Raw genomic sequence first — 22,490 nt, 5'->3', positions numbered from 1 at the left:
TCTATCCAGCTCTGCCTTAAAGATATTCAAAGGCTTTGCTTCCACCACCTTTTCAGAAAGGGAGTTCCAAAGACTCTCAACCCTCTGAGAAAAAATTGCTTCTCATCCCTGTTTTAAATGAGCGACCCCTTAATTTTAAACAGTGACCCCCTAGTTCTAGGCTCTCCCACAAGAGGAAACATCCTCTCCACATCCACTCTGTCAAGCCCCCTCAGGATCTTATATGTTCCAATCAAGTCACCTCTTACTCTTCTAAACTCCAGCAGATACAAGCCCAACCTGCCCAACCTTTCCATAATGCATTTAGCATTGTAAAACATCCCAGGGCATTTTACAGTAGTGTTTGTGAATGAAATTTGGCATTGAGCTACAGAGCGGGACATTTCAGGGCAGCTGGTCCAAGCTTTAGAACAAGTGTCTGAAAGGTTGGGGAAGTGAGGGGGAGAGGCGGAGAGGTGTAGGGAGGGAATTCCAGAGCTTGGGGCCTAGGTAGCTGAAGGTACAGCCACCAGCGAGGGCATGAGCGATGCTCAAGAGGCTGGAATTGGAGGGGTTCTGAGATCGCAGAAGGTGGGAGCTGGAGTTCAAGGAGATTTCAGAAATAGGGGAACAGGTGAAGCCATGGAGGAATTTCTCACCCTGTTCCCCATTTTGTTTCCAGGGGACTTGACTAGAGAAGCTGGGATTGTTCTCCTTAGAGCAGAGAAGGTTAAGGGAAGGGTTAATCGGGGTGTTCAAAATGACAAGGGGTGGGATTTTGAGGTCAGCGGGCAGGTGCGATTGGCGGGTCTGGGGGTTGGCCGGGGAACAGACGGAGATTGGCCCCCAACTGCGAGTTCACTCTGGCTGGCCAATTAACAGTCAATCATTTCCCTGCAATAGTTTGGTTCCTTTTACGTAGCATTACCAGGTTCAAGATGCAAACATTTCCTAATTTTTCATTCTTTAGCTTCAGGATGCCTGTGCCTCTCTCTGGGCTGAAACCTTTGTAGATTATTCATCCTGGGTATCGTTTCAAGTTCCACCCCAGAGACTGGAGTGCAAAACCTAGACTGACCCTGCAGTGCAGTACCGAGGGAGTGCTACATTGGCAGAAATGCGGTCTTCCAGATGAGGTGTTAAACTAGAGTCCTCTCTGCCTTCTCAGGGTGCATGAATGCTCCCATGCACTATTTCCATCTGGTTCCTTGGCCAATATTTACCCCTCAACCAACAGTTCTACAAAGCAATTATCTTACTGCTGTTTGTGGGAGTTGCTGCGCGCAAATTGGCTGCTGTATTTCCCGGATTAAAACCTTGGCTGCACTTCAGAGGCTTCTGAGGTTGTGAAAGGCACCCTTTAAATGGAAGGCAGTGGGCTCTTACTCTTCAAAAAATAGCCCACATCTTCTTCTGAAATTGCCTAGTCCCTGACTGGATCTCACCACAAGCCCTACACTCTGACCACAGCCCCGCATCTCAATGACTCACCTCCTGATTGGCCACAAACCTCGTCGGCCTCACCCTGGTGACTGACCCCAGAGGTGAAGTCCGCGGAAAGGCTGGGCAGCCCTCAGTTGCTTGAGGGTGGCCTGAGGGAGAGCGTGGCCACTCAGGCCGCAGGTGGAACATGAGGAACAGCTTAAATTGTGACCATGGCCGTCCAAGTCAGACCATCATCCCCACGCGTGCTGAACTCCCACCCTGAGAGATCCATTCCCGCTGGCACCACAACAATTCACAGTGCGTCAGCGGAAGCCGTTGATTGGTTTGTTACCCTCGATATTGAACTAGAACTGAAGAAGGAAGGGATGTTTGGCAAGGGGAATGGGATTTGTAGTGAAGTCTTGCTACAACTGTACAGGGATTTGGTGAGGCCTGTGTACAGTTTTGGTCACCTTATTTAAGGAGGGATTGCACTGGAAGCCGTTCGAAGAAAATTCAGTAAGTTGATTCCTGGGATGAAGGGGTTTGTCTTATGAGGAGAGGCTGAGTAGACCATAAGACCATAAGACATAGGAGCAGAAATTAGGCCATTCGGCCCATCGAGTCTGCTCCGCCATTCAATCATGGCTGATAAGTTTCTCAACCCCATTCTCCCGCCTTCTCCCCGTAACCTTTGATCCCCTTACCAATCAAGAACCTATCTATCTCCGTCTTAAATACACTCAATGACCTGGCCTCCACAGCCTCTGTGGCAATGAATTCCATAGATTCACCACTCTCTGGCTAAAGAAGTTTCTCCTCATCTCTGTTCTAAAAGGTCTTCCCTTTACTTTGAGGCTGTGCCCTCGGGTCCTAGTCTCTCCTACTAATGGAAACATCTTCCCCACGTCCACTCTATCCAGGCCTTTCATTATTCTGTAAGTTTCAATCAGATCTCCCCTCATCCTTCTAAACTCCATCGAGTAACGGCCCAGAGTCCTCAAACGTTCCTCATATGTTAAGCCTTCCATTCCTGGGATCGTTCTCGTGAACCTCCTCTGGACCCTCTCAAGGCCCAGAACATCCTTCCTGAGATACGGGGCCCAAAATTGCTCACAATATTCTAAATGTGGTCTGACCAGAGCCTTATAAAGCCTCAGCAGCACATCCCTGCTTTTATATTCTAGTCCTTTCGAAATAAATGCCAACATTGCATCTGCCTTCCTAACTACCGCGTCAACCTGCAAGTTAACCTTAAGAGAATCCTGTACTAGGACTCCCAAGTCCCTTTGCACTCCAGATATCTGAATTCTCTCCCCATTTAGAAAATAGTCTATGCCTCTATTCTTCCTACCAAAGTGCATGACCTCACACTTGCCCACGTTGTATTCCATCTGCCACTTCTTTGCCCATTCTCCTAACCTGTCCAAATCCTTCTGCAGCCTCCCCGCCTCCTCAATACTACCTGTCCCTCCACCAATCTTTGTATCATCTGCAAACTTAGCCAGGATGCCCTCAGTTCCTTCATCTAGATCATTAATGTATAAAGTGAAAAGCAGTGGTCCTAACACTGACCCCTGCGGAACACCACTAGTCACCGGCCGCCATCCTGAGAAAGACCCCCTTATCCCCACTCTCTGCCTCCTGCCAGACAGCCAATCTTCTATCCATGCTAGTACCTTGCCTCTAACATCATGGGCTCTTATCTTACTGAGCAGCCTCCTGTGCGGCACCTTGTCAAAGGCCTTCTGGAAGTCCAAGTAGATAACATCCATTGGCTCTCCTTTGTCTAACCTACTCGTTACCTCCTCAAAGAATTCTAACAGATTTGTCAGGCATGACCTCCCCTTGATGAAACCATGCTGACTTTGCCCTATTTTACCATGCACTTCCAAGTATTCTGAAATCTCATCCTTAATAATGGATCTAAAATCTTACCAACGACCGAGGTCAGGCTAATCGGCCTGTAATTTCCCGTCTTTTGCTTCACTCCCTTCTTAAACAGGGGGGTTACACTAGCGATTTTCCAGTCCTCTGGGGCCCTCCCTGACTCCAGTGATTCCTGAAAGATCACCACTAACGCCTCCACTATCTCTTCAGCTATCTCCTTCAGAACTCTGGGGTGTAATCCATCTGGTCCAGGTGATTTATTCACCTTCAGACCTTTCAGTTTTCCTAGCACCTTCTCCTTGGTAATGGCCACCATACTCACCTCTGCCCCCCGACTCTCTTGAAGTTTGGGGATGTTACCCGTGTCTTCCACCGTGAAGACTGACGCAAAGTACCTATTCAGTTCCTCCGCCATTTAGGTTGGGCCTGTACGCATTGGAGTTCAGAGGAGTGAGAGATGACCTCATTGAAATGTATAAGGTTCTGAAGGGGCTTGAGAAGGTTGGTGAAGTGGGGGAGGGAATCTCGAACCAGGGGGTGCAGTTTAAAAATAAGGGTTCTCCTATTTGTATTAGTTTGTGGAATTCTCTTCCCCAGAGAGCTGTGGAGGTGGGTCAATGAATATATTCAAGATAGAGTTAGAGAGATTTTTGATTGGCAAGGGACTTAAGGGTGATGGGGGATAGACAGGAAAGTGGAGTTAAGGGTACAATCAGATCAGCCATGATCTTACTGAATGGTGGAGCAGGCTCGAGGGGCCGAATGGTCTATTCCTTCTACTATTCTTTATGTCCTTATGTAAATGTTCTTGCCTTCACTCTCTGTTCTGGGGGTGGGGGAAGGGAGAGAGGATGTATTTGTGGGTCTCGAGCACGGTGGAGAAGGAGGTGGGGGTGAGAGGGGGGAAGAAGGGCAGAGTACCTCCGAGACGTGGGTTTTGTGGAGGTTTTAGAGAGGGTGGGGGAGTGAGGGATCAGAGGTGCAGTGACTGGAATCTCCCCCGGTAGTGAGGGGATAGGGAGGTCTTCAGATTGACTGAAGAAACTGAAAGGCAGAAAGGAGGAGGAGGAAGGAAACAAAACATCAATGAAGGAATGTCTGACTGCCCCTCAAAAGAACATTAAGACAATGATCAGGTCCCCATTTTAAATTGTGGATTTTTGTCTGTTATAATCAACGTGCCATCGCTTCTGGACAACGAGTCGATGCCAAGTTAATGAGGTAGCATTGGCCATCTTGGGGTTAGCTCTACATTCCCCTTGCCTCCAAGCCCATAACCTGCTCCCTTTTCTCCTGCAGTGCCCAGTATAGCTTCCAGTCTCAATATAAGACCATAAGACATAGGAGCAGAAATTAGGTCATTCGGCCCATCGAGTCTGCTCTGCCATTTAATCATGGCTGATAAGTTTCTCAACCCCATTCTCCCGCCTTCTCCCCGTAACCTTTGATCCCCTTACCAATCAAGAACCTATCTATCTCCGTCTTAAATACACTCAATGACCTGGCCTCCACAGCCTTCTGTGGCAATAAATTCCATAGATTCACCACTCTCTGGCTAAAGAAGTTTCTCCTCATCTCTGTTCTAAAAGGTCTTCCCTTTACTCTGAGGTTGTGCCCTCGGGTCCTGGTCACTCCAACTAATGGAAACATCTTCCTCACGTCCACTCTATCCAGGCCTTTCAGTATTCTGTAAGTTTCAATCAGATCCCCCCTCATCCTTCTAAACTCCATCGAGTATAGACCCAGAGTCCTCAAAACGTTCCTCATATTTGCCACATTTACTCATCCTGAACAGGCCCCAGGCCTCACCCGCATCAGCACCAGCACTCGGGTGTCAACAGGGTGGGCCTGAGCTGTGGCTCTCTCCCCCCAGCTGTGTTGAATCCTTCCTTGGTACGTGGTCCGGGAGCCCAGTACTTTCTGGCCTGATTTTATCTTCAGGCCTCTCCCTGAATCTCTGCTCTCATAATCGAAGTAACTGGCTGCTTTTTGACCCTTGGGCCGGGATCTTCCAGCCCATCACCGCCGGCTGGATCTTTCCGCCCGCTAGTGTGGGCGGGGATTTCAATAGCTCGCCGGCCCCCTGCACAGGGGAATCCACCACGGGAGGGCCTGGAAACTTCCGGCCCTTCCTTTGAAACCTGTAGATTTTTCATCATTTTCTAGAAGAGTTTCTCTCGTTGGGGGGGTGGGGTGGGAGGTGACAGAAGTTTATCTATGATATATTTTTGCCGCTTTTAATAGGGAGGGCGTGGCTGGTGAAAGGAGATAGTGGAGCGCTGGTAATGTCACTAGACTAGTAACCCAGAGGCCCAGACTCATGCTCTGTGGGACACAGGTTCAAGTCCCACCATGCCAGCTGGTAGAATTTAAATTCAATTGATAAAAATCTGAATTGAAAGCGAGTCTCAGTGATGGTGGCCACGAAACTATCATTAATTGTCATAAAAACCAACCTGATTCACAAAAAACCACTGGTTCACTAATGTCCCTTTAGGGGAACGGAAGGAAATCTGCCATCCTTACCCGGTTCTGGCCTACATGTGACTCCAGACCCACAGCCATGTGGTTGTCTCTTCCCTCTGATGGGTCCAGCAAGCCACTCAGTTCAAGGGCAACTAGGGATGGGCAACAAACACTGGCCTTGCCAGCGACACCCACACCTTGTGAAAGAGCAAATAAGAGAAAAATGTTCTCAACAAAGAGAACCAATTCACTCCCCTTTGACCTCTCCTGATTTTAAGAGATAGCTCACATGTTTTTTTGATGAGACCTGAGAGGCCCTGAGCTCCCTGAATCCTATATACATTGAGGAAGAAAGTTGGCTGAGTTCAGAGGGTTAGACACGAGTGCAGGTGGGAGCTGAGCAAAAGGCACCAATTGCATAAGTGGTAAAAACCATGTGAGAGGGAATTCACTGTGGGCAAGTGTGAGGCCATCTACTTTGGACCCAAGAAAGAAAAATTGGAATGTTTTCTAAATGATGAGGAACTAGGAACTGTAGAGAAGCAAAGGGCTTTGAGAGTCCCATGCTCAAATCATTAAAATCTCATAGATAGGTACAAAACGTTATCAATATGTCTTTTCTTTATTCTTTCACGGGATGTGGGCTTCACTGGCTAGGCCAGCATTTATTGCCCATCCCTAGTTGCCCTTGAGAAGGTGGTGGTGAGCTGTCTTCTTGAACCGCTGCAGTCCATGTGGTGTAGGTACACCCACAGTGCTGTTAGAGAGGGAGTTCCAGGATTTTGACCCAGTGACAGTGAAGGAATGGCGATATATTTCCACATGTGGATGGTGTGTGGCTTGGAGGGGAATTTGAAGGTGGTGGTGTTCCCATGTGTCTGCCGCCTGTCTCCTTCTAGGTGGTAGAGGTCTTGGGTTTGGAAGGTGCTGCCTAAGGAGGCTTGGTGAATTCCTGCAGTGCATCTTGTAGATGGTACACGCTGCTGCTACTGTGCGTCAGTGGTGGAGGGAGTGAATATTGAAGGTGGTGGATGGGGTGTTGATCAAGTGGGGCTGCTTTGTCCTGGATGGTGTCGATTTTGTCGAGCTGCATTCATCCAGGCAAATGCAGTTTCTGGAGAATTGTCCTTTGCTTGCTTAAGGGGGTTGGAATATGAAGGTTAGAAAGTGATGCTGCAGCCACAGAGAGAGCCTTGCTTAGGAGTAAAGCACTCAGTCCTGGACACCACACCTCAGGAAGGATACACTGGCCTTGGAGGGGGTGCAGAGTAGATTCACTGGAACTATACTGGGGCTTAAAGGGTTAAATTTCAAGGATAGGTTGGATCAATTGGCATGTGCTCTCCGGAGTGTAGAACATTAAAGGCCGATCTGACTGGAGTGTTTAAAATGTTAGAAGGAGGGGAGATACGGAGAAAATATTTCCTCTGGTGGGCTGGTCCAGAACAAAGTGACATAGTCTTCAAACTAGAGGCAGGTTAGGAGGGAAATCAGGAAGAACCTTGAGGGGTAGCGGAAATCTGGAACTCTCTCCCCTGAGAAACACTATGGGTAGTGGGGGGGAGGTGAATTGGGGGTTTGAAGATTGAGATTGATAGTTTTCCCTTGCTTAGGGTGTAACTGGATGGGAATATGGGTGGAGTGAGCGGAGGTGCAGATCAGCACGTGGTGCAGCAGGCTCAAGGGGCTGAATGGCCTCCTCCTGATCCTAACAGACCTGGATCCTGAGCAGTCTGTTTCAGGCAGGTTTCATCATGTAAACATTGAGCATAAAGCCCAGGGCATGCAGGATCTCTCAGCTTCTAAGCTTAGCCACTGGTTAGCGATGGTGAGGTGTGCACCACTTACCCAGCTGGGTGTGATAAGAACATAAGAAATAGGAACAGGGGTAGACCATTCGGCCCCTCGAGCCTGCTCCACCATTCAATAAGATCATGGCTGATCTTCTTGGGTTTCAATTTTCACATTCCCATCTAACCCCGATAACCTTTCATTGCCTGACAAGAATCTATCTACCTCTGCCTTAAAAATATTCAGTGACCCTGCCTCCACCACCTTCTGAGGCAGAGAGTTCCAAAGTTGCACAACCCTCTGAGAGAAAAAATTTCTCCCCATCTCTGTCCTAAAAGGCTGATCCCTAATTTTAAAACAGTGCCCCCTAGTTCTGGACTCACCCACAAGTGGAAACATCCTTTCCACGTCCACCTTGTCAAGGCCGTTCAGGATCTTGTATACTTCAATCAAATCACCCCCCTCACTCTTCTAAACTCCAGTGGAAACAAGCCCAGTCTGTCCAACCTTTCCTCATAAAACAACCCACTCATTCCAGGCATCAATCTAGTAAACCTGCTCTGACCTGCCTCCAATGCATTTACATCCTTCCTTAAATAAGGAGACCAAACCTGCACACAGTATTCGAGGTGCAGTCTCACCAATGCCCTGTATAACTGAAGTATAACATCCTTACTTTTATATTCAATCCTCTCGTAATAAAGGATAGCATTCCATTAGCCGCCTTAATTACTTGCTGTACCTGCTATCATTGCTGCCTTGCAAAGTGGTGTGTGCTGGGGGTGATCGTTCCCAGTGCACTTGGGTGATACCAGTTCAACATTGGGATCCTGGGTCAACTAGTGGCTCACCAGCTACACTTGGTTTCGAAAAGCCCTGGGCTCCATCTTTGACTATCCTTCAGTCCCACTCTCGCTGATCGCCATGACTTGCCTATCCCCAGTTAACTTATTTGATTATCCTTGTCCTTGTCCTCCACCCCCACCCCTCAGATTCTGCCTCACAGCTGGGTGGGGGAATCAAGTGCCTGTTATTGGAAGGATTGGAGGAGGGTGAGGGGTGGAATATTATTGGAGGTCAATCATCTCAGCTCCAGGACATCACTGCAGGAGCTCCTCAGGGTAGCATCTTAGGCCCAACCATCTTCAGCTGCTTCATCAATGTCCTTCCCTCCATCATAAGGTCAGAAGTGGAGATGTTTGCTGATGATTGCACAATGTTCAGCACCATTCGCGACTCCTCAGATACTGAAGCAGTCCATGTCCAAATGCAGCAAGGCTTGGACAATATTTAGATTCTGGCTGATAAGTGGTAACATTCGTGCTACACAGTGCCAGTCAATGGCCATCTCCAACAAGAGAGAATTTAACCATCTCCCCTTGACATTCAATGACATTACCATCACTGAATCCCCAACTATCAACATCGTGGGGGCTACCATTGACCAGAAACTGAACTGGACCAGCCACATAAATACTGTGGCTACAAGAGCAGGTCAGAGGTTCGGAATTCTGTGGTGAGTAACTCACCTCCTGACTCCCCAAAGCCTGTCCACCATCTACAAGGCACAAATCAGGAGTGTGATGGAATACTCCCCACTTGGCTGGATGAGTGCAGCTCTAAAAAGACTCAAGAAACCCTACACCATCCAGGACAAAGCAACCCTCTTGAGCTGGTCCCCATCCACCACCTTCAACATTCACTCCCTCCACCATTGACATACGGTAGCAGCAGTGTGTACCATCTACAAGATGCACTGCAGCAACTCACCAAAGCTCCTTAGGCAGCACCTTCCAAACCCTTGACCACTGCCATCTAGAAGGACAAGGGCAGCAGACACATGGGAACACCACCACCACCTGGAAGTTCCCCTCCAAGCCACTCACCATCCTGAGTTGGAAATATATCGGCCGCTCCTTCACTGTCATGGGGTCAAAATCCTGGAACTCCCTCCCTAACAGCACTGTGGGTGTACCTACACCACATGGACTGCAGCAGTTCAAGCGAAATCAGGGATGAGGAATAAATGCTGGCCTTGCCTGCATCCAGTGAATGAATAAAGAAAGGTGGTGGGTGAAAGGACATGCCTGGCATTGGTGGGGCTGATGGGTGTGTGATGCTCCTGGCTTTGCCCTTCCCACATGCACGCTGTCCAGTTTGATCCATCAAGCCCCACGTGTGATTAAAGTGGAACTTTCTCCTATATCTGAATCATTTTGACAGACCCCGGCAGCCCTGCTCCCAAAGAGTTAACATCCGAGCGGGTTGCATGCACTCATTGCAATATCTGTGAAGATCAGTTATTTAAAGGCACATGCTCCCTGCACTCAGGAAACAAAACGTCTTTGGCAAACTGTGTTTAATGGTGGCTGGGTGGGGTGGGGGTGGGGGATGGGAAAGGGCACTTCCATAAGTTGTAATGTGCAATATGACAAAGTATTTGAGGTGAAGGCAAAACCCACTTTGTAAGAAAAGCTCGCCCCTTTAAAGGCCTCTTTGAAGTCAGAACCACATACACTTCATCGGATGACATGGGACCCCTCTCCTGCCCCACGATACCAGGCGGCCGGAATTCTTTGCAGCGTCTAAGTTTGAGTGAGGTATATTCTCTCGCGTGTTGCCTGTGAATTCGGCAGCTGCTGTATCGTATCATGTGCCCCAGGCTCTTCTAGCCCCACTTCTCCGTTATCTCTGGGCTCCTTTCACACAGAAAGTTACAACTCAGGAATGGGCCAATCGCCACAACCAGCCCCTCTATCTAATCGAAACAAACGGCAACTGGACGATGAATATCATCACTGAAAAACACTGTGCTTCTTAGTGTAGGCTATAAAGCCTAATTTTTCTGAATGCCGGCTGGCAACTGCGTATCTCCCAGGTAATATCGTGGCCAATATGCCAGTTAGCCCCACCCTGTACCGACATGGATTGGAATATCGTGGGCAATGTGCCAGGTATCTCCGCCCTATGCCAGGGTGTGGGAATATCGTGGCCAGTATGCCAGTTAGCCCCACCCTGTACCGACATGGGTTGGAATATCGTGGGCAATGTGCCAGGTATCTCCGCCCTATGCCAGGGTGTGGGAATATCGTGGGCAATATGCCAGGTATCTCCCCACCAACATGTCAAACTCACAAAACGTGCCCGGAAAAAGCCATCTCTGGACAAAGCAAACTATTTGCCATTCAGAGCTCAGTAGTTGTAAAGCTATATGCTACCAATTGCCTTTGAATGCTTTAAGTCAGCCTGCCTTTAAAAAGGGTTAAAAGGAGAATTATTCAATGAGACATTAGCACATCTAAGTTATAGCAGACTTTCCAACATTAGCTCACACCGTATCTATAAATACTATTGCACAATCAGGAAGCCATAAAGTAACCGGATTTTCCCTCTTTGGCACCCCACAAGCTCTAGACCGGGGGTAACAGGAAAGCATGCTTTAAGAGTTCTGCCTCAGTGCAGGATTTTTTTTAGCATGCTTAAGGTTGCAAGCCGGGTTATTACATTTTGTTTTCGAAAGCTTTGCATTGTTGCAAGTTCTGTTTAAAATGATCTTATACTTACTATTTGACCCTGGTGTGTGCGGAGACTGTCACCCTGAAGAGTTTTTCAACACGCACCACAGACTTTGTTTCTCCCTGTCTCTCTCTCTCTCTCTCTCTCTCAAGTCTAAATTAATGGGTACAGGTCCGTATCAGATGGAAAGCTTGTCAGGCAATGACCACTATGTGACATGAGATGTTCAGCCTGACCATTAACAAAGGCTTTCACACAGGCTTGTTCTGATCGATCCGTCAATCCACACTGAGTCACCAAACCCTCTTCTTTCTTTGTTTCCAACTATCTGGCTCTTGTTGCCACTCCTCCAGAGTGAAGTGCCCGCCTGTTACACAGTCCCACTTTCTCACACCAACTTAATAAAGCCTCAGGACTTCTAACAACTCCAGGGGGTTGGGTTTTACCGGCTTGGCTTTCCAGTTTTCAGGAGAAAGGTTAGAAGGAGAACTTAGTTTTCGAATGGATCCTTTCACAGCCACAAACACCTCACGCCTGCATCCAGCCCCTCCCTTGCTCCGGCTGCAGTATCTGCAATTGCAGACCACACCAGCCAGCCCACTAAGATCACTTTGAGAGCCCTTCCTAAAGCCACAACCTCTACTGTTGAGAAGGATTGCATCGTCATGGGAACACTATCATCGTCAGGTTCACGCCCTGTCACACGCTATCCTACTGCTGTCCCCATTCTCTTCACTGAGCAGGGGGACAGATGCTGACATAATGGTAACGTCACTGGACTAGTGATTATCTGCTGCTCAATGAGTGAGAAAACTTAAGGAATCCGCTGGAAAGTCAGGCGTCTATTACACAGCAAACAGGCTTCAAACGAGATGAGCTGCCTCACACTTGTCTACCTGGTACCCGAGAGGTCATTGGCCTGACATTCTTCATTTGCAATGCCAGTGTGCTGCCTGCAGAGGAGCCTTGGGCCTCTTGGACAGGGCTGTTAATAGAGCCTATTGGCCGGGGCTGCTATTTGGGCCTCACGGTCAGGACCATCAGTTGGGCCTGTTGCTCAGGGCTGTAGGTTGGGCCCCTCTGTTGGGAATGTCAGTCAGGGCCTTTAGCTGGTTGGGCTTGCCAATCAGGGCTGTCAGGTGGGCCTGTCAGCTGAGCCTCGGGCCTGTTAGTTAGGCTTCCTGTTTGGAGCTGCAGTTTGGGCCTCTTGGTTTGGGGACATCTGTTGGGACACATGATGTTTGTGCGTCACTCAGTCAGGGCCTAACAACAGGCCCGGCTGTATTTCCACCCTGAGATAATCCACCGCATTCCTTGAAAAATTGGCTGGCCAGTGTTACAGGACAATTTCAGCAAACGGAATGCTGATGGTACACTGGAAAACTACTCTGGCGAATGCCGGTGCCCCATTCTCTGGTACAATCAGGCAGCTGCTTTTCTCGATTGAATTTGAGTAAATATCAACGGGAACTCCCTCAAGAGCTGGACTTGTATACCCTTTCTTCCCTCAGAGGCCCTGCCTGCTCAGCATAGTCTTGGCCACTCAGGGGCCACCCTGAGACTTCCTGTTTATGGGCCACACAAAAACAAAATACTGCGGATGCTGGAAATCTGAAATAAAAACAGGGAATGCTGGAAGTATCCAGTGGGCAGGGTTTCCCGCACCGCCACCTAAAGGGTTGACGGGGAATGCATCTCTGCCGATCCTGACTACCACGCTGCCGTTGTACACCCCAAGGAGATTAATTGCCTCAGGTTGAGGCTTCTGCTCCCATCTGGGGTGGAAGATCTGCCTTAGAGGGCAACCCCAGGGTGGAGCAGTGGTCAGTGCTGGAACTACAGGCAGCCTCTACCGCCCCGGAGAAGAGGAGGTTGTGGAAGCTGGGCTTCAGGTAAGCCTGGGGTGTTGGACAGGCCTAAGTGCCAGGCCCCAGCAAGGCAGGTGGAGGCCGGGATTGGGGGGGTCTGGGTTTGAGAGGCCATGGGGAGGAGGTTAAAGAAGCGGGTAGGACCTTGTGGGGTTTGCCTCTGATGGGATTTCCCAAGGAGGTCCCCCTCTTCTTGCCAGCTACCTACCCACGTTCTGTGGGCCTCTCCCTGCCCCCTGTAATACAGCAGCGGGGGGCGGGGGGGCTGGATGAGGTGTTTAAGTGGCCATTAATTGGCCATTAGCCAGCACTTCCGCTTTCTTAAAGTGAGAGACAGGCTGAGGGAGCAGGGGGCCTGGAGGCAACAGGCTGAGTTACATGACCCCCGACACCACCACCCCCCCCACCCCCAACCTTCAAAGCTGCTGGTGGAGGGGCAATTGTAAAATTTCACTCAGCAGCTCCTGCAGCATCGGTGGAGAGAGAAACAGAGTCAACGATGATCTTTCATCAGGGAGCGCTCACTCTATTTTCATCTCCACCGACATTGCCTGGCCTGAGCTGCTGAGTCTGTCCAGGCATTTTCTGCTTTTATTTCTTATCGCTGGCCCGTGGGCTGCCCTGAAGTGAAGTTATCCCGACAGCTGGGAGCTCTGAAGGAGAGTCACACGGACTCGAAACGTTAACTCGGTTTCCCTCTCCGCAGATGCTGCCAGACCAGCTGAGTTTCTCCAGCATTTCCTGCCTTTTTTTAATATTCGTTCTTGGGATGTGAGCGTCGCTGGCTGGGCCAGCATTTATTGCCCACCCCTAATTGCCCTTGAGAACGGAGTGGCTTGCGAGGCCATTTCAGAGGGCATTTAAGAGTCAGCCACGCTGCTGTGGGTCTGGAGTCACGTGTAGGCCCGACCGGGTAAGGACAGCAGATTTCCCTCTCTAAAGGACATTAGTGAATCAGATGGGTTTTTACAACAATTGAGAATGGTTCCGTCATTAGATTTTTAATTCCAGGTTTTTTATGGTGGGATTTGAACCTGGGTCCCCAGAACATTACCCTGGGTGAGGTGAGTAGGTGGGTTAGTGGGTAGGTGGGTGAGTGCGTGAATGGGTAGGTGGGTGAGTAGGTAGGTGGGTAGGTGGTTGAGTGGGTAGGTGGGCAAGTGGGTGAGTGCGGGAATGGGTAGGCGGGTAGGTGGGTGAGTGCATGAGGTGGGTAAGTGGGTGACGGGTGAGGTGAGTAGGTGGGTGAGGAGATGGGCGGGTAGAGTGAGTGAGTGGGTGAATGGGTTGGTGGGTGAGTGTTGATTGGGTGGGTGGGTGGGTAAGGTGAATGGGTGGTGTGGTGGATGGGTGGGTGAGTGGGTGAGCGGGTAAATGGGTGAAGTGGGAGGTGGGTGAGTGGGTAGTCAGTCAGGGAGCTAGTTAGGTTGGATTGAGGGAGTAGTCAGGTCAGGGTGGAAGTTGAGGTCGGGAGGGGGGGTAGTCAGGTCTGGCCGAGGGGGTAAGTCGGGTTGTGGGGGAGTAGTCGGGTTGGGTCGGTGGGTTGTTGGGTGGTCGGGGGGATAGTTGGGTTGGGAGGGTCGTTGCTTGGTTGGGCGGGTACTGGGGTAGCTGGAGGCTGGGTGATTGCGGGAGTCCACTATGGAGTTACCCAGAAGTAAGACTGGGATTTTTCTGCCAAACATTTTGTGGGTAAATATCTAGGTAAGTAAGTTGGAACTATTCGGAGTCTCCAACTCTAACCAGAGACATTCGAGGAGGGTCTCAGGGAGTAGCGGAATTTCCCATCGGAAGTTTATACTTCCTGGACAACTCCCAAGTATGTCCGCATGTCAGGACTTCCTCAGGGCCCCAATGCACATCTTGAGTCGTACATCCGGCCTCCGATGCTCCGGAGGTTGGGAGATTTGGTCCATTGAGTTGTATATTGTGGAGAGGAGGGTTGGAATCGAGCTGAATAGACAGAGAACAGGAACCTCTCCATTTAACTCAAGCAATGACATAGCGATCGAGCACACATGGGGGGTCACAGGATTCGCTCTCTAACCCGGGACCCATCAGGATCCTGACATTCAGTGTAGAATGGCACAGCCTCCTCACTGTGGCTGCAAAGATCCATGGGGAAGGAGCTGAAAGTGTTTGTGGACTCATGAAAAGTATTGGTCATTAAATTCATACAGCCATGCACAATGAGTTCATTTGCACATAATTCGAACACTGCTGAAAAGGTAAAGCTGGTCATTTAACATCTGGGTGGAGAAAAGGGAAGTGAAAGTTGATCCTCCTCCAAAAATAGTCCAGGTACACACCCCCCACGCCCTGTTTCTGGGGGAAGTGGATAGAGTGTTCCTCCGTGCTGCAGCCATGACTGGATGAAGCCTCTGATGTCCCACACCAGCTCGCTCCCTGGTGCTGGGAATGAGATTCGGATGGGCCTGCGATCACTGGGAAAGCAGGGAGATGCCTGCACCCCTGGGGAGAGTGTCAACTGCACCCCTCCGGTTTACCCAGACGCTGGTCCGTCCATTTTGCAAACCCATTGGGACTGAATCTCCAGACAAGTGAGTGCTGCAGTCCTTCAGCCAGTGCCTCCACACTGAGCTGGCGGAGTCGCCTGGATTCTCTGGGAAGGTTTCCAGAGGTTTCCTGCACCTTCTTTTCTCCAGGCTGCCTGCTGATGAGGGTTGAATCTTCCCAGATGTTGGCGCGCAGTCAATGTTGCCATAAAGGGTCGGAGGGGAGGGGGTAACTTGTGCTTCAGCAATGCTCTCTGGAATGTGCTGGATTACAGACCTGGGGGGAAGGAATTTAACCCATCCTAACTACCTCCCTGGCCGACTACCCACTCACCCACCTACCCGCTTCACCCACTTACCCGCTCACCCACCCATCCACCACACCACTCACTCACCTTACCCGCCCACCCACTCAATCACTCACCCACCAACCCATTCACCCACTCACTCACCCTACCCACCTACCCCCTCACCCACCTGCTCTCCTCACCCGTCAACCACCTACCCACGTCTTGCACTCACCCACCTACCCGCCTACCCATTCACGCACTCACCCACTCACCCACCTACCCACTTGCCCACCTACCCACTCACCCACCTACCTACCTTCCCACCCACCCACCTACTTATTCATGCACTCACCCACTTGCCCACCTACCCACTCACCCACCTACTCACCTACCCACCTAACCCAGGGTAATGTTCTGGGGACCCAGGTTTGAATCCCACCATAAAAAATGTGGAATTTTCCCTGTTAACTCCCTGCTCAACTGTACAGAGTTTTGGTGAGACCACATCTGGAACACAGTGTGCAGCTTTGGTCTCCACATTGTTGAAAGGATATACTTGCATTGGAGGCAGGACAGCCTAGGTTCACTAGATTGGAACCCGGGATGGGAGGGTTGTCCGATGATGCTCCATCGTTGAATACATTTAAGGCTGGGATGGACGGATTCTTTTGGTCTGTCAGGGAATCAAGAGATGGGGGTGTCGTGGCACAGGAAAGTGGAGTCGAAGCCCAAGACCAGCCATGCTCGTATTGAATGGCGGAGCAGGCTGGATGGGCCGAATGGTCCATTCCTGCTCCTATTTCTAGGCCTGAATTTTCACAACCCCGCCGACCCCAGCTGCCACTGATTGGCTTAAGGCGGGACTTCCGCCCTCGCTCGGGAGGAGGTCCCGCCTTGGAGAGCTGCCAGCCAATCAGATTGGCCGGCAGCTGTCCAGTCACTCCAGGCACAGCGCTGCAGTGGCCGGAAGAGGCACTGCAGGGAGCTGCCAGCAACTGAGTCCTGGTACCCAGAGGACAGGTCAGTGTCAGGGGTCCCAGGGCGTAGAGGGTAACGTCTGAGGGGTCATGATGAGGGGGCGGTGGCAATCAGGGTCTTGGGGGATAGGTGGGGGTGTTGGGAGGGAGGGCCAGAGGGACCTTTTGATGGGGGCACCTCCCCACGGCCCCCATTAAAAGGTAGTGAGTAGAGGAGTTAAAATCCAATGGGGAAATTGCGATGATATCCCACATGGATCCTGGCCATTCTGGTTTTTACTGGCATATCTGGAAAGGCTGCTAACTGCCCACCCAAAGCTAATGGCGTCCTTCCCTCAATACCCATGATGTCCAATCAGATCCTGCAATTTTAACTCCGGCCTGAGTGGGGCAGGTTTTCCCTCCAGGTGACCTGTTTGTCAGACGGGGGTCGCCCATCGTCAGGTTTTTACAGATTTATTTGTGGGACTCGGGATTACATGAAACACTGTGGCCTCTCCTTTCCCAGACTCCTCTCCCCTTCTGGATACCCCCTTTACCCGAGCAACAGGGGGGCAGCAAACTGGCAGCCCCTCCCCACCCCCCTCGCCAACTTCTCCCTGCCCAGTGTTGTCCCCTTGCTGACCCCCTCCTCCTTCCTGCCCCTCTCCCTGGCCTATTTTACCCCCTCCCTACCGCCTGCCCCTCGCTTTACTACCATGTGCTCCCCTTGCCCCCTGTTCCCTCCCTCTCCTACCCTAACCCTCCATGTCTCCTCCCTGAACCCTCCCTTTTGCACCCTGCCTCTTTCATACCTCACTATCTCCTGTCTTCCCTCACTGCCCCATCCCTCCTCGCTCCCCCCTCCTCCTTCCTTTCCCCTCTCTGCCCCTCCTGGACTCCATTCTCCTCTCCCTGGCCCTCCCTACCCCCCTTTTTGGCCCCCAGTCTCTCTCAATTCTGGGCATTAGTGCTGGTTCCGTCCCCTATAGAAAGCCATTCCTCCAATTCCCTCTCAGTGCACAGACTAGCCGGTGGGAGCTGCCCGTTGGAGGGTATGAGCAGCAATCCGACTGAGGGGGACAGGGGCAGGGAGAGGGAACAGCTCCCGGAGGATCCCGGGCTCCTGGGTAATCCGGGCAGCCGGAAGGGAAGGGGTTAATCTGCACATTCCAGAAACGGCTGGTAACACAGAGGTTTCACACACAGTCGCCAGGTGTTTCATATCAAAATCCTGCTCCCAATGGGAACAAGCCTTACAGAGCAGCTGTGAGCCAATAGCAGAGGCTCCTGGGCACGTTGGAAATATACAGCCAAGAGTTCAAAGGAACAGGATCCCAGTGAGGCTGAGGGAGCAGACAGTGAGGAGAATGATTAATGCCAGCTGGATCAATGGGGAAATGTGACAGAGCCACCAGCCAGTGTGAGGAGAGACAGGGCAAACTACACACCTTAAACTCACATCACAGAAAACACAAAATCAAATCGAAATATCCGTCTCTTAACACCCCAGACTGTACACTGTTTGTTCACTAATACCCCAGACTGTACACTGTGTGTTCACTAATACCCCAGACTCTACACTGTGTGTTCACTAATACCCCAGACTGTACACTGTGTGTTCACTAATACCCCAGACTGTACACTGTGTGTTCACTAATACCCCAGACTGTACACTGTGTGTTCACTAATAACCCAGACTGTACACTGTATGTTCACTAATACCCCAGACTGTACACTGTGTGTTCACTAATAACCCAGACTGTACACTGTATGTTCACTAATACCCCAGACTGTACACTGTGCGTTCACTAATACCCCAGACTGTACACTGTGTGTTCACTAATACCCCAGACTGTACACTGTGTTCACTAATACCCCAGACTGTACACTGTGTGTTCACTAATGTCCCAGACTGTACACTGTGTGTTCACTAATACCCCAGACTGCACACAATGTGTTCACTAAGACCCCAGACTGTACACTGTGTGTTCACTAATACCCCAGACTGTACACTGTGTGTTCACTAATACCCCAGACTGTACACTGTGTGTTTACTAATGTCCCAGACTGTACACTGTGTGTTCACTAATGTCCCAGACTGTACACTGTGTGTTCACTAATATCCCGGACTGTATACTGTGTGTTCACTAATACCCCAGACTGTACACTGTGTGTTCACTAATACCCCAGACTGTACACTGTGTGTTCACTAATATCCCGGACTGTACACTGTGTGTTCACTAATACCCCAGATTGTACACTGTGTGTTTATTAAATTTGGCACAATGTTGGGGTAGGTGACCAAAGACTTGGTCAAAGTGGTAGAAGGCGAGTCTTACAGGAAGTGGGTGGGGTGGAGAGGTGCAGAGGCAGAGAGGCAGAGAGGTGGAGAAGTTTAGGGAGGAAATTACAGAGCCAGGACCTACGTTAAATAATAGCTTTCAAAAGTCAACAGCATATATACTTGAAGGGGACAAGCCTGCAGAGGTATAGGGAAATTACTGGTGAGTGGGCCGAATTCTATAGTTCTTTCCAAGAGCTGGCACAGGCATGATGGGCTGAACAATCTCCTTCTATAATGCATCATTCAACAATTCTGTGTGTGTGGCCAGTATGGGTCCCTTGGAACCCCGGCAGGAGCTGATGAATCACTGCTTCCATCACCAGCTTTCATTCCAAACATGTTCTACCTTGCAGATATAAGCATTGGTGCACTGTGTAGAGTCAGTAAATCACGGCCGATCCCTGGGTAGTCAGCATCCACGTGTGCTATGAGCTTCCTCTAACTGCAGCAGCTGAACATCAAAGAGTGAAACCCCCTCCCCCGGTGAGAAAGCTCGATGACATTCAGGAAGGCCATGTCTGGGGAGGTGGGTTCCATCGATTGCCCCTCTGATTTGCCATGCTGGGGCAAAAATCATTTCAGACATGGGAACCCTACAGGAAACACCTGCTCCCAGTTTAGATTAACAGCTCAGCTCAATAAAGGGCTGGACAGACATAGATTATTGGGCTATCACTTTAATACAAACTTCTACACACACAAGGGATCACAACAACCGACTTAAAACAATGAGCATCAGAGCAGCTTGACTCAACTTAATGGAATGACACTAGGGCAGCCATGGAGAGATGTAACTTACATAAGGTACCCAGGTTCCCAGTGACCTAGAGGAGGCTGAGGTAAGTTTAACTTACATCCAGGTTCCATGTATAACTTTGGGTTCTGGACAACACAACACCACAGTAACAATGACAGTGGTGACGCCAGCGTTTTTCATTCTGTCCAAGTCCCTCTCCGCCTCTATAAATGGGTCGATGTCAACTCTAAAGATGTTCAACCTCCTCCCGCCCCCCCAGGTAGAAGACTAGTTGATGAATTGAACCACTTTGGTCCCCCCCCACTTGAGCGAGATCTTCAGGAAGTCGCCCGTAATCCGATTCCGTTTCCTTTTCCACCTCTGTTTGTTTCTCAGCTATGGGTCAGTTCCTCTCTCTGTTGCGTGCTCCCTCCGTCCTGCACTTTGAAAGCCAAACACAGGGATTTCAATAGCTTGGCTTGTCACAGCCGAGGTTAGGTTTTCTGCCCAATTCCGCTCATCGAGCAGGTTAAAGGTTTTAATTTTAACTGGATAGAGTGGACGTGGGGAAGATGTTTCCATTAGTCGTAGAGACTAGGACCCGAGGGCACAGCCTCAGAGTAAAGGGAAGACCTTTTAGAACAGAGATGAGGAGAAACTTCTTTAGCCAGAGAGTGGTGAATCTATGGAATTCATTGCCACAGAAGGCTGTGGAGGCCAGGTCATTGAGTGTATTTAAGACCGAGATAGATAGGTTCTTGATTGGTAAGGGGATCAAAGGTTACGGGGAGAAGGCGGGAGAATGGGGTTGAGAAACTTATCAGCCATGATTGAATGGCGGAGCAGACTTGATGGGCCGAACGGCCTAATTTCTGCTCCTATGTCTTATGGTCTTAATTGAGCTCCATAAACATGTTCAGAACCTTTGCTTACCTGACCAACACATCACCGTGGCTTCCGTACATCTGCACTTGATTAGAATTTATACTGAATTTGCAGAACAGAAATAGGCCATTCAGCCCATCAGGTCAATGCAAGGAGTTTATGCTCCACACTGGTCTCCTCTCAATCTACTAAATCTAACCCCACTAACAAATCCGTCTATTCCTTTCTACCTCATAAGTTTGTTCAGCTTCCCTTAAATGCATCAAGCTTCACCTCCAGGGTCCTTGATGCCAGGGAAAGTTCACCGCTTGCCGCTTAATACAGCGGGCCTGTCCCAAAGGAGATGGCACGGACACTTCAGCCGGTGAGTGAAACCCCGGTCGCCTGGATTAAATTCCAGCCATAGAGTCATTTGTGGCACTGAAGGAGGCCATTCGGCCCATTGCATCTATGCCGCCTCTCAGGGGAGCCATCCAGTCAGTCCCATTCCCCCCTTCTCTCTCCTTGTTGACCTGCAAGTTTATTTCCTTCAAACGTCCGTCCAAATTTGAAAGCATTGAGCGTCTCAGCTTCCACCACCCTCGTGGGCTGCGAGTTCCAGTTTCATTACCACATCACTGCTTAAAAATGGTTGTTCCCCCCTCACAGCTCCCCCTGCATCTCTTAGCCCAAAACCTTAAATCTGTGTTCTTACACCATCAGCTAATGTTGTATCCAAACCTGTCATAATCTTGTACACCTCTATCAAATCTCCTCTGCACCTTAAACTTGCAGGCAGATTCAATGGGTTGGGGTAGAGGCGATGGCAGAGTGACAGAGTGCAGTGCACACTGTCAGTGGGAGGAACTAGTTCTTGTATAGCCCAATGGGACCACCAGGCTGAGAATTTCTTTTTAAACTTGTTCATGGGACAAGCATTTATTGCCCATCCCTAACTGCCCTTCAGGGCTGCACCCATGTCAGATTGCTGTGGGTAAGGACAGCAGATTTCCTTCCTAAAGGACATTAGTGAACCAAATGGGTTTTTAATAACAATTAGCAATACATTTATTGAATTCAAATTTCCTCACCTGCCATGGTGGGATTTGAACCCTGGGTCTCTGGGCCACAAGTCAGTGACAGTACCACTATGCCACTGCCTCCACACACCCTATCATTGGCATGGCAACTGTGCAGGCGATGGGTGTACCTGTGCCTGAATGGACCAACCTCACCACTTAATGTGTGGTGAGAGCCTCTGTATAACTTACTGCCCTTCTTATATGTTTGAGCCAGTGAAGAGTTGCTTCCTGTTCATGGTGCGTTAAGTATATTGCTGAGATACAAACGTGAAGAGCACCTATAAAAAGCGACTGCTGGGACACTGCCATTGCTAGGCAGAAGGCAGACAAACATAATGCTACATTCTGTAAATAAACCAAATTGAAGAAAAGTATTTCATATTTCACCATCTGGCATGGGATCCAATGAACACTCTCTGGCTCCTGTGCACCAGCCACTTTCCCCGGTACTGGGCTGCAGAAAGGAGGGCAGGTCCGAGTGCCTCATGCCAATAGAGCTGCTGCCCACATGTAATGAGCTCACAATGTTTCCCAACACCTACGTTCGCTCGCTCTGCCAGAATTGGATCCTGTGAGTGCCACTGGTACATTGTAAGCCTCGGAGACCAATCCCACCCCCACCCCCCAACCAACACCGCCCCGTAACCCATCCACCATTATAGTTGCGTACGAAGCCCACAGAAGGTGTCCAACCCCTGATCCTGTTACCCTCAGAATCATAGAATTGTTACAGTGCAGAAGGAGGCCATTTGGCCCATCTTAAC

The 22,490-nt window shown here is 50.0% G+C and overlaps 1 protein-coding gene across 1 annotated transcript in view; it reads right to left on the bottom strand.

The window, feature by feature from the left end:
• Positions 1-5,231: 5,231 nt before the first annotated feature.
• The window catches only part of LOC144668754 (uncharacterized), a 44,646-nt gene continuing 27,387 nt past the window's right edge, over positions 5,232-22,490 (bottom strand). The window contains exon 7 of the mRNA XM_078531085.1: positions 5,232-5,377. Coding sequence (XP_078387211.1) covers positions 5,232-5,377 — 146 coding nt within the window. The remainder of the gene's footprint in view (positions 5,378-22,490) is intronic.

This window comes from Cetorhinus maximus, chromosome 28, assembly GCF_964194155.1.
Source record: "Cetorhinus maximus chromosome 28, sCetMax3.hap1.1, whole genome shotgun sequence".
In the NCBI taxonomy this organism is placed as follows: Eukaryota; Metazoa; Chordata; class Chondrichthyes; order Lamniformes; family Cetorhinidae; genus Cetorhinus; species Cetorhinus maximus.
Note: the sequence above shows the minus strand (reverse complement) of the source record. Positions and strands in the feature narration are given on the sequence as shown.